Here is a 14,598-nt window from a genome sequence, read left to right on the forward strand (position 1 = left end):
AAGCGGGTTGCAATTATTAAGTGCAAGGGACATCAGAAAACAGAGACTCGGATAAACACAGGTAATAATGCAGCAGATCTGGCTGCCAAGTTAGCAGCTGGTTATCAGGTAGCTCAAGGAGCTATAAAAGGGATCCAAGACCTACGGGGTCAGAGCTTTGAGAGCTCAGTTATGAAAGGGATCCAAGACCTAAGGGGTCAGAGGTTAACGAGCCTAAAACAGGCACTCAGGACCCAGAAGGTCCAGCTCAGGGAGCTAAACAGATGAGTCAAGACCCTGCAGAAGGGTCACGTTTGTGAGACAGAGTTGAGCTTGCAGACTATTAGGGAAATACAGAATAAAGCTGCTCCTACTGAAAAGCAGGCATGGCTAGGCAAAGGGGCATCTAAGGATCGGACAGGACTGTGTGCCACTGGAGGAGAAAAGGTTTTGTGACTTCAACTGGCTATCTGGTAAAACACTTGCAGCAGTTACTGGAACTAGAGCAAGCATTGTTGCTACCAAAGCAGGTGGCAATTATTAAGTGCAAGGGACATCAGAGAACAGAGACTCAGATAAACAGAGGTAATAATGCAGCAGATCTGGCTGTAAAGGTAGCAGCCGGTTATCAAGTAGCTCAGGGAGCTATGAAAGGGATCCAGACCTAAGGGGTCAGAGGTTAACGAGCCTAGAACAGGCACTCAGGACCCAGAAGGTCCAGCTCAGGGAGCTAAACAGATGAGTCAAGACCCTGCAGAAGGGTCACGTTTGTGAGACAGAGTTGAGCTTGCAGACTATTAGGGAAATACAGAATAAAGCTGCTCCTACTGAAAAGCAGGCATGGCTAGGCAAAGGGGCATCTAAGGATCGGACAGGACTGTGGAGAAACCACGAAGGTAAAATAGTATCCCCGGCAGGACTACTTAGTTTGCTGTGTCAAGAGGTGCACAGTAGAGGACACTGTGCGAGCTCCAAGATAAATAGTCTGATCTCTTAAAACTGGTGGCATCCACATTTGAGGGACATCACCAAGTACTTTGTTGCAACATGTGAGACATGTAATCAGTTCAACCCCAGAGACATGCTGAAATAATCAAGTGGCTCACTAGGTAAGTGACTCCCCCGGTTTGGGGTACCTGAGATTATCTGATAATGGAACATACTTCTCAAATGATGATCTACGTCTGATTGAGCAGATGAATGTCACTTTCGGCTTTTCCCATTTGGGGGTCGCCACAGCTAATCGTCACACTGACGACTTGCATGTTGACATTTGGCACGGGTTTTATGCAAGATGCCCTTCTGATGCAACCCTGATTCAAACCCAGGGCGCAGCGGTGAAAGTACTGTGCCTTAACCACTAGCCTACCAGGGACGGCCTGTCTGGTTGAGCAGATGTTTGGGATAAAACATAAGTTTGGGGCTGTTTGTCATGCAGCCTCTCAAGGGCTTGTTGAGCGTGCAAACAGAACTATAAAAGAAGGGCTCGCGAAAGTCTGCACAGACACTAACCTTACCTGGGTTGAAGCTCTACCTATCGTATTGTTCAACTTTGGAGGTCCACTCCAAATGCGACGCTTAATGTAAGCCCACATGAAATCCTGACAGGGAGAAAAATGCCCTGTCCTTTAACTGTTATGCCTAGAGATTTAATACCTCTTCTTTTACAGCATGCTGACATGAGTGAGTATGTCAGATGACTGAACAACGCTGTGATGAGTGTCTTTGAGCAGGTTATTGAAATCCTGAGCAGGGACCAACCTGAGGAACCAACACCAGCTGCAGTGGACAGCTGGCTCTATTGAAAGGTGCATAAACTTCACCGGTCAGAGCCACATTGGAAAGGACCCTACAGGGTAGCAGAAGCTACCACACACTTGTGTTAAACTGTGGCTCACTGAAAACAAGCTAAGTAACTGGATCCATAAGACACATTGTTCTCCAGCTGAGGATCCAGCTGGATGGACAGTGAATGGGGTCAAGGCTGGTTTAAGAACCTCATTACCTGAGTCGATATACACAATCCTGTAGAACCAGAGCCACAGTTAGAAGAGGACCTACACCAGTGTAATATTTATTAGAGAACATTGACAGGGACAGCAGACAAAATGCCTAGTCTGACAAGTTTAGGCAGTTGTCCTGGTGTGGTTCTCTGTGTACTGGGTCTCATTAGCTTAGTTATAGTGGTACCCATATTGTGGAGGGAAACAAGGTTCCGCATACACCGTGAGAAAAGAGCTAATGTCCTGATTCCACCCGAGTTGGTTTTTAATTTGAGTAAAACTTTCACTTTAATGATAGGTGATTGACATTCTTGACTGCTCTGTGTGGCCACAGCAAGAGCAATTAAGACAGTCTGATAAATACATTTGTATACTGTCTTATGTCTAGCTTAATGTTCAGTGTCTTACTAATCTGACTAATCTTATCAGAGATTTAGTTGTTGGGTTTCAGGAGTAACTGGCAGCCACTTCTCTTATGTCGTATCAGAACGGATTGGCATTAGACTTCATTCTGACTGAAAAAGGGGGCGTTTGTACTCTGATTGGGCAACAGTGTTGTACTTATATTCCTTATAGCACTGCTCCTGATGGCTCCATTGCTAGGGCCCTGATAGGGTTAAAAATTTATCAGAAGAGATGGCTGGCCATTCAGAAATTAAAAATTACATAGATGATTGGTTTGTTAAAATTTTGTGGAAAAATGGTTTCTTTGCTTACATCTTTTGTGGCCGCAGTTACTTTGCTGACCTTGTGTGGATGCACTGCATCCCCTGCATTAGGCATATTGCACTAAAGTGTATCAACACTGCCACTGATAATAGATATCCCAGTATCTATGGGAAACTATGCCAAGGATCTCAATCACGGAGCCTGGTGAGTTTGAGATTGAAGAGGACCCCTTCGACAGGGAAGAAGACCGTGATCTCCCTACATATTATTGCTAAGGGTTAATACATATCCACATATATTCTTGCATACACGTAGGTGGTGTGGACTCATAGGTGTGTGATTGATTTTGATTATTGAGTAGATATAAAGGTATATAAGGTATCAAGGTATAAAAAGTAACTAAAGCTTATAAAATCCAAATATTATAAAAGACAAATTAGACACTCTCTGCCAGAAAGAGCAGAATAAGGAGCAGAGGGGTCAACACTTCTTTTCTATTCAAACATCTATTAAATGAAAAATAATAAATATGAACTCTGACAGAAAAGATTAAATTATTGTAACGAGGCTGAGACTCGAACATTGTGGTTTGGTCAGCTTTTTAAAATCTTGGATAAACACCTAGATGGTCAATGTCAGCATGGTGATATAGAGTGGCTTGGGATTGTTATACCCCAGTTCTTTTATTGGACAGATCTGAATAACGAAGGGGTCCGGCTTTCTGCATTTTAGTGCTATTTATTTTTAAAGCCACAAATAAAGATTACAGAACACAACCCGGGTTGTTCATTCCTCCAGAGACACACACACACTCTGGCTGCAGGGGAGAGGAGCTCCCAGAAACACAGAGCCTAATACATATTTTAGGTTTGGGCCACCCCCTTACACAGATGCAGTCAGTCCAGCAGACTCCATCTCTTATCTAGAGCTCCACAGGCTTGGAGCAGCTGCGTGTTACCTAGTCATAACAAAATGAGGAGGCTTAATGTTTGCGTATGTTGTCATGTGATGTGTAGCTAAGACATTCACTTATTTATTCAAACATAGTATTCCAACACAAGATTAATACAAGAAAACAATTAGTGTCATGGCTTACTGCTAGGGCAGCACGGTGGTTTGCGCTGTTGCCTCACAGTGAGAAGGTTCTGGGTTTGAGCCCTGGCCAACCTGGGGCCTTTCTGTGTGGAGTTTGCATGTGCTTGTGTGCGTTTTCTCTGGGTGCTCTGGCTTTCTCCCACAGTCCAAAGACATGTGGCATAGGTTGATTGGTGTCTCTAAAGTAGGGGTGTGTGTGTGGTTGTTTGTCTGTGTTAGCCCTGGGATGGACTGGTGACCTGTCCAGGGTGTACCCTGCAACTGGCTGGGATTGGCTCCTGTGACCCTGTTTGGGACTAAGCAGTTTAGAAACTGGATGGCTTACTGCTAACCTTGAAACAGAGCAGACTTAATTGCATTACTAACACATTAATGTCTAATAAGTTTCTGACTAATTTCTAACAGGATTGTTAGAAATTGTAACAAACTTATAAATGTATTAGGCTCTGTGTTTCTGTGAATTCCTCTTCTCCAGCAGTTTGTTTGAAGGAGGGAGCCACCTGGGTTGTCTCTTGTAATTTTATTTGTGGTTTTAAAATAAATCAACACTAAAATGAAGACGGACTCCTCCCTTTTCAGATATGTCCAATAAAAGAACTGGGGTATTACAGGATGTTATGTTTTCTTCTAATATTTATAGATGAGAAAGATAGCAGTTATTCAATGAACTTACATATTTGGGCATATCCTCTTTTTCTTTCAACTCTGCTTTTTCCAACTCATTGTGAGGGTAGTCTTAAAGTATTTACTTTCCACCAGACTGTAGAAAGAATTTAGATAAACAAGGTGTTCTGACACTGAAACCTCCAAGTTGCCCGTGATGCCGGCCCCTCTGCTCCAAACAAAATTTCGTTGTACGTGTCACAATGTTACAGTGGCAATAAAATAAAGCTTGTTCTTCTGTTCGGTCTTTTTTCTCCTGTAGAGGGCAGAATAAGCATCTGTAAAGCAATTTGTCAATTGCACAGAAGGGGTGCTAATGTAACAATCCTGGATGCCAACGCACTACAAATACCTAAAGAAGAAGAAGAAGAACTCACATGGTAGCTAACTGTTAAGGGAGAACGATTACGTTTGGAACAAAGTTTCTGGAGTACACTCATACTGGGGAATCTAGAGGTGAGCATATACAATGTAGCTGTTCTCTGCTTTATTTCAGATCAGATATGTTTGATTCATGCTGTTGTTAATTAAAGCAATAGCCACTTGAACCTTAGGTGGACTAACGTCACGTAGTTAGCTTGCTAACGTTAGCAACATAGTGACAAACCACGTCGGTTAACGCTTGGAGTGTCCGCTTTTCTCTTTCGTTAACAGCAACTCTGTAGAAAATGTCATCTGCTAAAGTGAAGATGCGGGAGAAGAAGATGAGAAACCAGCCTGCTAGTGTGCAGTATCCAGCTTCTCCCCTAAGTATGGAGAGCAGTGCACAGAACGGACAAGACGCCGCGGTTACTGGTACTCTATATTCTGTTTATCGGTCATTGTCTTCTCTTTCGGTCTGGCAGTGATGTGCCCATTGCCGCTCCTCACTTCTAGGTTACTTACTCTCCTCATTTCCCCTTGCTGCTTGCATGTCAGCGTTTCACACGGTCAGCAGATTTCAGCCTGCATTACATGTCTGTGAATTCATCATGTGTCGGAGGGTAGTTAGTTCAGCTTATCTAAACCTCCATAAGAAGACGGAGTTAACCGGAGGAAATACAAACGTGTGCCATATCCAGGGTTATATTAACTCACTTGGGGGCCCCAGAATTGAAATAAACAGTAGGTCCCTGGTTAGCGAAGCATTATCATGCTGTCCATCCATCTTCCTCCTCTTATCCTGTATTGCACATCGAGAGGAGCCAGCTGAGGTGGCTCGGGCATCTGTTTCGGATGCCTCCTGGGCGCCTTCCTAGGAGGATGTTCCGGGCATGTCCTACCACAGTAGTACAGTCTGTCGAACTTCAACATAAATTGTGTATTTGTTTTCAGTTCCACGTGTCACTAGTGGGTGGTGGATTGATAAATGTGGTCACTCAGTGTTAATAGGATACAGTAGTACTGAAGTGGGGATGCAGTGTTTCAGAAATTAGCAAGACTAGAATTTGTAGAAACTTAAAGATGGAGATTTTTGGTAGTAGGCTATAAAGTCTGTCAAACTGCTATTTCAGAATTTGAGAGGCAGGTTAACAGCGTTTACATGTGCTGAGCCTCCACTACAGCCCTGACTGTGGGGCACTCGGGTCTGATGATCGATTACTGTTCACAGTGAAGAAAGTTGAAGTTATAGTACTTAGGTTTCTTCTTGAATGTTAATTAGCCATGTGAAATTTCAATGCATATTGGGTGAACACCGGGTAAATGTGCCGTACAGCAGCCACGTTTAGGCCCTTACCTTTTACACTTGTAATTTTCTTTATTACCAAATCAACTTTAAACAGCCACAACAGAATTGCCTTAGAGATAACCACCCCTGAGGGTTTGGAGCATGGCCATCAAGCATTGGACAGGTTCTTTTTCCTACAATGGCCCAGAATGACAAGATGATCTTCCCAAAGGTGGAGGTGGTGGTCCATCATACATGCCTCCTAAAGAAGGGTCAAAGCCCCCTCAGCAACAGAGAGGATGGGTCCGTGGACATAAGAAAGGTGGTGGAGGCTACGCTAAGGAAATGCCCAAGTACATTTCTGGTAAGAACATTGTATCTCTACACAGATTCATACTGTACAGCATGGTGTGTATTTTCTGTAGGAGGCTTGTGAAAGGGATTCACTGCCTTGTGTGATTGCCCATCATTCATTTATAATACTGCAGGCCATAGAAAATGATTAGCTTAATGCATATACTGTATTTTTACACATTTTTATGTGGTGCAACTTCAGATTTTTTTTTCTGTCAAGTTTAATTTAACTGAGGATGGAAAAAGTCATGAAATTGAAGAAACGAGTCATGAAATTGCATATGCATGGTCACAGATTGCAGTCAGATCTATGATATTATTATTGAAAATTTCCCTTGCTTTCATCTCTACCCAGCTGGTGCTTTTGCTAGGGCTAGGGCAGCAGAGGTGAGCGCCATGCTAAAAGCTATCACCAAGACCACGAGTAGCTGCCACGTTTTCGGAGCCCTGCCCAAACACATGAGGAGACGGGCCATGAGCCACAACACCAAGCGGCTCCCTCGCCGACTGAGAGACGCGGCATACAGAATGGTAACATTCAGGACATGTTCACATTTAACATCTTAATGTCCCACTTATCACTTTCTCTCCTTCTGCGTGTCTCTGACATGATCAGTAGCATTTTTTTTCTTTCCTTCCCCCTCTAGCGGGAGAAGAGTCTCCAGGCCAAGAAGAAGGAACAGGCAAAGAGCAAGAGCCGCAAGGCGCGTCGGCGGCATGGAAACCTACTGCTGGAGTTTAACCGACGCCAGAGAAAGAATGTGTGGCTGGAGACACACATTTGGCATGCCAAGCGCTTCCACATGGTTAAAAAGTGGGGCTACTGCCTTGGGGATAGGCCCACATACAAATGTTACCGTTCCTGCTACAGAGCCATGAGCACCCATTGCTTGCTACAGGTAACTGCACAGAATGGGGAGTGTGTGTTTTGCTTAACTTTTACTTACCAAATTTAGGATTGTGATGTTGAGGCTTCCAATACCTGTAAAATCACCTTCATGCTTCTGTTCTCTCAGGACCTTTCATACTACTGCTGCATAGAGCTCCAGGGAGAAGAAGACAAGCTGCTGGCCTCTTTATCACAACTGACCAGCAAAGAGACTGGTGAGAAATATTCCCTAAGCCAGTGTTTTGGCTTTCTCTATTAACTCCTTAAAATATCAGGAGACTGTGCAGATTTTGCTCCATGGATCCTTCCTTTTTAATTTTTGAGGGTCAGATGGTAGATTGCATTTTAAACTTTGAAAATAAGTTGTTTTTTTTATTTTCTTTTATTAAATCACACAATCTGACAAGTTATCAGTACATATATACAGTCTAGTGTAATTTCTTTAGTTGTAAAATTATGCATGTTGCTGTGTGTTATCAGGTCCTACATTTGCTGCAGCACTGTGTGTATCAGGGCGACGACAGGGCAGTGTGGTGGTCTACAGAGCAGGACATTATCCCTCACAGCCCCTGGGCCCTGTCACCTTTCTTTGGAGAGTCCGTACACAGGGCTCAACACACAGACAGCTATGGATCTGGGCTCATCCCACTATTAAACAGGTATCAGGGGTTTAAGAGGTTCAACTGCTTGTTGCTATCTAATGCAAAAACTAGGTCTGTGTGTTGACTCTTCAACTTTCAAATTCAAAAGAGTGATAGGAACATATTTCTGAGCATTTAAAAATCAATGAAAGACCGGTGCATATGATGCAAGATTTAGATTGCGACCTATTTAAATGGACAGTATATAATGTCGGCCTGCCATATGGATTTGTCGGAGTAATGAGACAGGCAACACACTTGTATTCCTGTTGAAACAATGCTCTTATAGGCAATTTTGTCTTCTGAGACATGGTTATAGCCTAGTTTACCAACAAGCTTAAGCTTCTCCTGTCAGTTAACAACAACGCAGGTTGTTACTGTGAGTTTGATGTGTGCCAGCTTACATTAGCAAACTGTTCCTCTTATTTGTAATTTTTCATTGAAATGTTTTCCCAGCTCATTTTTGTTAGCTTCCTAGTCCTGTTTGGATGGATGCATGTAGGCAGAAACAGTCAGCAAACGGCTGTGTGTTGCACTTTAACAGAGATGGATAAACAAACTGGACTCGCATAACATTGCAAAACCAGCCACATGGTTGCGAGATGTACTTTTCTCTGTTAAAAGTAGACCACAATGTGTGAAAACACTTCTTATAAAGTACAAATCTCACCCTTTAAGTGGCTAGTACCAGTGGGGTTTGTCCTTTTCTCCTTGTTCTGGAGTTTACTAAATTGATCCAACCTTAATGTACATTAATGCATCGAACAATGTCACCCTTGAAGAATCAGCAGTATGGATGGATGGAAAAACAAAGGCTTGATTAGAAGCGTCTCAGTTGACTGAGAGGTCTTTCGACTAATGACTCAACTATTCGACTGTTAGGGGCAGTCCTAGCAAAAGCCTGTTATTGAAATTAGAAACATCAGCATTTAGTATTCTGACAAAAAAATTGTAAGCTTTGTACTGACATGACATGAGTCAATAGAAAGACTGGGTCAGCGCAAGTGTTAATCCTAGATACTGTGCGCTCCTTGCAGGATCTTGTTTCCGAGTTACAAACTGTGTGCCAGTGTTGTGAGGCTGTGGTGACCCCTGCTCCGACCTCAGAACAAGAACTTGTGCCTGAAAAGACCCATGAAGCCATGCAGATCTCCCGGACCAAGAGAAAGCGGAGGTCCAAGGATGACCAAGGACCTCCTGCTAAGAAGATCCTGGGAGATGGGACCAGATCTCCCACCACCCCTGTCTCCTGGAAGTCCAGTTCAACTGGAATAGTTATAAAGTTAGTGTAGTTTACAGGTTTGATTGAGATAAAAATATGGCTTGGATGACCAGTTTTTGGTGCAAATCGTGGTCATTTTTGTTTTATTTGAAATGTTTGTATTTTATTCATGGACCTGTTGCAGCGATCTTACAATGGAGGTTGTATGCTATCGCCTGATTGGACCACAGTCCCATTCTGTTCTGGCTGAAACTTTGGAAGCTGCTACAGACTGTGATGTAAGGATTATGGTGTTATCAACATGAAAAGCAGAGAGCCTCTAAGGCACACTTTCATTTCACAGTAAAGAGCTATATTCTTTTCTCTTTCTGTTTTTAGGAAATTAATAAAACACAGCCATCCTGCTTTTGGTGGCCTGAGCACTGCAAAGACGAGGGCAAGATGAGTTTGCATCAACAACAAGCTGATGTCTTTCGCACACTGAAAGGTTTATTGTTCTTCTCAGTGTGAATATAGATATTGGCTTTGGTCTCTTAGTACTTAATCTTTCCATTTGGTATGCATGTTTGTCAAACCACAGCTCTATTTCATCCAGGCATCTATTCGACTGGAGAGCTCCCCTCGGGCACTGTGCTGGGTCTGACTGTAGATGACCCCAGACTGACTTTACCAACAAAGAAGGTTAAAGCTTTGCCCTGTGTAAAGCGGGCACAAGGTAAAATCTGACATGTCAGACAGAGAAACAATGGGTATTTTCTTTACAGATGCACATGGCTAGAAGGGACTGAAATTCATAGATTACTTCCCCAGACTTCAATCATTCAATTCAGTTGTTATCCCATCACACACACAGTTTCCAAATGTGGACGTAAGATGGGCCCAATATTCCTTTTCATACTGTATATGCCAGTAAAAGCCTGACTGTTAAATAAGGCATTCCTACAGTTGGGCACAGAATCAGTCTGTTGGTCAGGGCCTGAGGTAGTTTCCGTGAGTACACATCTGGTTCTGTGCTCCGGGAGGGCCTCTGCTTGGCCATGCAGATGTTCCAGGTTCGAATCCTGGCAGGACCCTGTACTCCAAACACCCTCAGCGACTGACAACAGCTGATTCACTGGTTGTGAGGGAATAATATAAAAATGATGAGGGATGCTTTCAACCCCTAGTTTTCACCATTATAATGATCAGTTCTACGGGAAGTGTTTTCAGTCCTGTCACTGCTTTTGGCATTTTGCACATTTCTAGTTAATAGGATTAGGGTAGATAAAATCCGCTCAGACCAATAATGCAAGATACAGTACTTTGCAGTGATACTGCCATTGGCATAATTGTGTGACACCCTTGTTTGCTTTGCTGGTTGTTAGTCCTTTGCTTTGTTGACATAATAGGGGTGTGTAGTGAGAAATGGGATTCATTTGCTTAAAATACTGGAACACTCTTATCCAAAATCTCAAATGAATTTAAAAGCAACCATGAGCTTATTCTTCAGGTCATGTCACATTGACAGGTAATCACCAGATTCCAGTTTAAACAATGACTTAAGCTCTGTCTTGTCCTCGATTGTTCTCTGGATGAGAAGGAGAACAGCAAAATGTGTCACTCGTATCAGGAGATGTACACAGGCAAATCTTGTGTGTTCCTTAACCTGAAAGGCTTTGCATACTCAGTAGCCAGTAATGCGTGTAAATTATGCCTTGGGGTAATTAGAGACCTGTTGCTAGAGGCAGGTTTACAAAGTTATGTTTTTATTTTGCTGAGTAAAACTGAGAACGGGTCGTTTCAAGGAGCTGCAATATCTTATCTGAAAGATAGAGGCCTGGACACCAAAAGCTTAATTTAGGCCAATGCCCATTGTGAAACCAAGTGAACATAGCTGGAGTTTTGCTATGCTGTACTTAAGGAGAGACCTTCATATGTAACTTAACTAGTGATGTTGGTCATTCAGGAGTGTGTCATGTTTGTGCTGTGTTTCTTCCAGAGGTGGATGAGGAGAAGAGGAGGGAGCTGATGCTGCGAGGAGTACCAGAACGTTACTGTCAGAGCTTCCTGTGGGAGCGGTCTGTACGAGACAACGTCACTGAGAACAAGATATCAGAGCAGGTAGCTTATTTTCTTATTACCAGAAATGTCATAAAATAATTGTCAGTAATAGTTTTCCTTTGCAGTGTAAGTTGTTTTTACGGTCTGTACTCAACTATCTTTACACTTTCTTCTACATCTTCTGTGAACATTTCTGAAAGCACAGATGAGCATAGAAATCCATATAACTTGTAGTATTTCATGTATATGGCCACAGGAGTTGAACCGTATGAGGAGCGAAGTGCTGGTGCCCGGCTCCAGGCTGAGCCCCACTCCCCTGCAGGGCCGAGTCCCCATCTTGTTGGTTCACCACCCTGGAAAGCAGGTGGGACATGAGATGAGCTCATGGGGTGCTGGATGGGACCTGCTGCTTCCTAAAGGCTGGGGCATGGCCTTCTGGGTCCCACTGGTAGGTAGCGTGGACAGTGCTTTTATTTGAGTTCTTTGACTTAATAATCTTTTATCAGGACATATTGGTTTTAGAACTATTTTTTCTCTGTAGTAGCAGGAGGAATAGAAGCAATAAGCCTAGGTTAACTTTGGACATTTAATTTTCATTTTGACAGGACCTTTTACCCTCCACATATTATAATACTTGCTGTTGTAGACATGAAGATATATTGGATAGACTGACACAGCCTACTTCGTACACCGGAAAAAGATGACAGGTGTCTGTACATTGACATTTGCTGACTTCCCAAAAATGTATGGATTCATTGTCAATAGGATTTCATTTTCCTTTTGCATCTTGGGTCATTCTAATGTCAAAACAGATCAAATGAAGTCATGGGTAAAATTGATTTCAACAAAACAAAAAAATGTTGTACTTCCACAATGTTCACTTTGTAGTGTTTTTCTGTAAGGCTACATGCAATGAGTATGTAGTTTATACAGTGGATGTCATTATGAAAATATCTGAAATGTTTTCATTACCTGGGTGCCTCATCCTTATTTTGGAAAAGCACCATGAACATGATAATTGTGCCTTGACATTTAAAGGCAGACTGGAAGCCCACAGGTTCGTTTCATTTATCAAGTTGCTGAAAACCAAATGTTTAGCCCTTCCTCCCTCTATCAGGTGTACAGAGGAGTTCGCATTGGTGGGCTGAACATGAGCCTGAAACATTCTCAGAACAAAGGAACTCCCCACTTCCCTGATGATTACCCAGACTGCCCCGCAGGTGTTCGCTTTCAGGCGGAGCAGGAGGCTGAGCTCCTGGACAAATTCAGAAGGTCAGTTAAAGACTGAAGGAACCAAAATTCTAATGTTGTGATTATTATGAAAAACATGGTAAGAACTATTTTCTTCACTGTGGCCAGTGTGTGCAGCCAAAGCTTTTGTTTCTCTGGTATATAAATAACTACTGTAGTTCTGATTGAAAACAACCTTTGAGAACATGCCTAGAATAAAAGCCCTTTTAACTGATGGACATGTTTCTGTAGTTTATTTCTATTAACCATTAGCAAAAGTAAAATTCCCCCTTTGAACTATGAGGAAACATGTTTTCAGTTAAGTAAACAAAGCAAGGTGATATGAGACTATTGAAACTAAAGATGCTTTGTCATGGTCTGTTGCCGTATGAATGTACAACCATCTGCAAGGAAAAGATGAGAGTAAGTTGGGAGTTGGTCAGGGGATTAGATGTTTTGATACAGGGAAGAGCTCCGAAGCTGTTACCACAGTTAATTTCCATTTTGCAGCGCTTTCCCACCATGTAGATGATACGGTGATGAGGCTGCATGCTGCTCACCCCCTATTATCTGCTGCTCAGCAGTCATGACTTTTTAAATAAATTGGCAGGGTTGCCCCAACAATTTGACATATAGTAGGTTTGACCTTCTGACCTTTTCTGTAGGCGTCCGCCCGCCAAAAGGACCAATTACGTTAAACTCGGCTGTCTGGCTCCATTCCGTTGCCCATGGCAACAGCTGGCTGAGGAGTGGGAGCTCATCATGAAGGAAAGAGAGGAGAGGAAAGGTGGCAGCCAGACCCAAACCACAACAGCTGCTGACACAGTTACGGAGGAGATGACATTATATCCAGATATCACAGTAACAAAACCTCAAAGCCACTTCAATGTACTGAGGTAAAGGTTCTTTTTGTGATTTATACTTTAGATTTATTCTTTTTGTTGTTGTGTTGTACTTACAGTAAAACCCATATCAGTACAGTGTCTCCCCTAGGTTTGTAGCTTTGGGGAGTGGCAAACGGACACGCGTTATATTTTCCAAGGTCAGCTCTCTGTCCGCTGGTGGAAGTGTGCTCACTTGTGTGTGCACACGTGTCTGCGTGCGTGCGGCATGCATCGGGGTGGAACTCAGCCATGCGCAATACAGAGAGCAGAAGAGAATTTGTAAACGTGCGACCATGTAGAGAGAAGTGACTTGCTGTCATGTAAATAAGATGAAATAAGGCTATTTTGTTTGTTTAATAAAAGAACAAAGTATAGACCTGTTCTATAGGAAGGTAACTTTAGATGACTTCTGATGTGATCTGGCACTATATAGAAAATAAAATTACCTTGACCTTCAAGGTGAGGCAGGGTGCCCCCCTAGTATAATGGTAGCGGAAACATTGCAGTAGTGAATCAACAAACCCACTGCGGGTTTACAGTGAGGTCCTGTACATCTAAATCACACTTAATATTAATGTAACTGACTTTTAAATGTCCCTTGAGCAGAAATATGCACTGTTTCAGGGGCTTTGGGCTTCAATAATCACTTTTTTTCTTTATTAAGAAATCTGAATGCAGCATTGACAGGCTTAATGCATGGCACTTCTCCAGTCTACCCTCCTTTCATCATCATGTCTCTGATGAGTGTATAGTATAGTATATCCTGCCTTTAATTTGCTGCAATACATCACAGATTAGTAGTAGTAGTAGTAGTAGTAAAACATCACACAAGCTTGGGGAAAAGACTGAGTTTATGAGAAAAAAATTGGATTATATTCACCACCCATGGGATGCCTCCTTGTTTTCAGCACCAGGAATTAAATACAGTGGGTACAGAAAGTATTCAGACCCCCTTAAATTTTTCACTCTTTGTTATATTGCAGCCATATGCTAAAATCATTTAAGTTCATTTTTTTCCTCATTAATGTACACACAGCACCCCATATTGACAGAAAAACACAGAATTTTTGACATTTTTGCAGATTTATTAAAAAAGAAAAACTGAAATATCACATGGTCATAAGTATTCAGACCCTTCGCTGTGACACTCATATATTTAACTTAGGTGCTGCCCATTTTTTCTGATCATCCCTGAGATGGTTCTACACCTTCATTTGAGTCCAGCGGTGTTTGATTATACTGATTGGACGTGATTAGGAAAGCCACACACCTGTCTATACA

General features: G+C 42.6%; 1 protein-coding gene across 1 annotated transcript in view; it reads left to right on the top strand.

The window, feature by feature from the left end:
• Positions 1-4,704: 4,704 nt before the first annotated feature.
• The window catches only part of pop1 (POP1 homolog, ribonuclease P/MRP subunit), a 12,464-nt gene continuing 2,570 nt past the window's right edge, over positions 4,705-14,598 (top strand). The window contains exons 1-15 of the mRNA XM_020606727.1: positions 4,705-4,865; positions 5,064-5,204; positions 6,290-6,421; positions 6,767-6,942; positions 7,059-7,310; positions 7,428-7,515; positions 7,781-7,959; positions 8,979-9,223; positions 9,348-9,441; positions 9,542-9,650; positions 9,759-9,878; positions 11,142-11,263; positions 11,460-11,651; positions 12,321-12,475; positions 13,099-13,329. Of these exons, the coding sequence (XP_020462383.1) occupies positions 5,078-5,204; positions 6,290-6,421; positions 6,767-6,942; positions 7,059-7,310; positions 7,428-7,515; positions 7,781-7,959; positions 8,979-9,223; positions 9,348-9,441; positions 9,542-9,650; positions 9,759-9,878; positions 11,142-11,263; positions 11,460-11,651; positions 12,321-12,475; positions 13,099-13,329 (2,222 nt within the window). The 5' untranslated portion in view covers positions 4,705-4,865; positions 5,064-5,077. The remainder of the gene's footprint in view (positions 4,866-5,063; positions 5,205-6,289; positions 6,422-6,766; positions 6,943-7,058; positions 7,311-7,427; positions 7,516-7,780; positions 7,960-8,978; positions 9,224-9,347; positions 9,442-9,541; positions 9,651-9,758; positions 9,879-11,141; positions 11,264-11,459; positions 11,652-12,320; positions 12,476-13,098; positions 13,330-14,598) is intronic.

The sequence above is a fragment of the Monopterus albus genome, unplaced genomic scaffold, assembly GCF_001952655.1.
Source record: "Monopterus albus unplaced genomic scaffold, M_albus_1.0 scaffold81.1, whole genome shotgun sequence".
Lineage (NCBI taxonomy): Eukaryota > Metazoa > Chordata > Actinopteri > Synbranchiformes > Synbranchidae > Monopterus > Monopterus albus.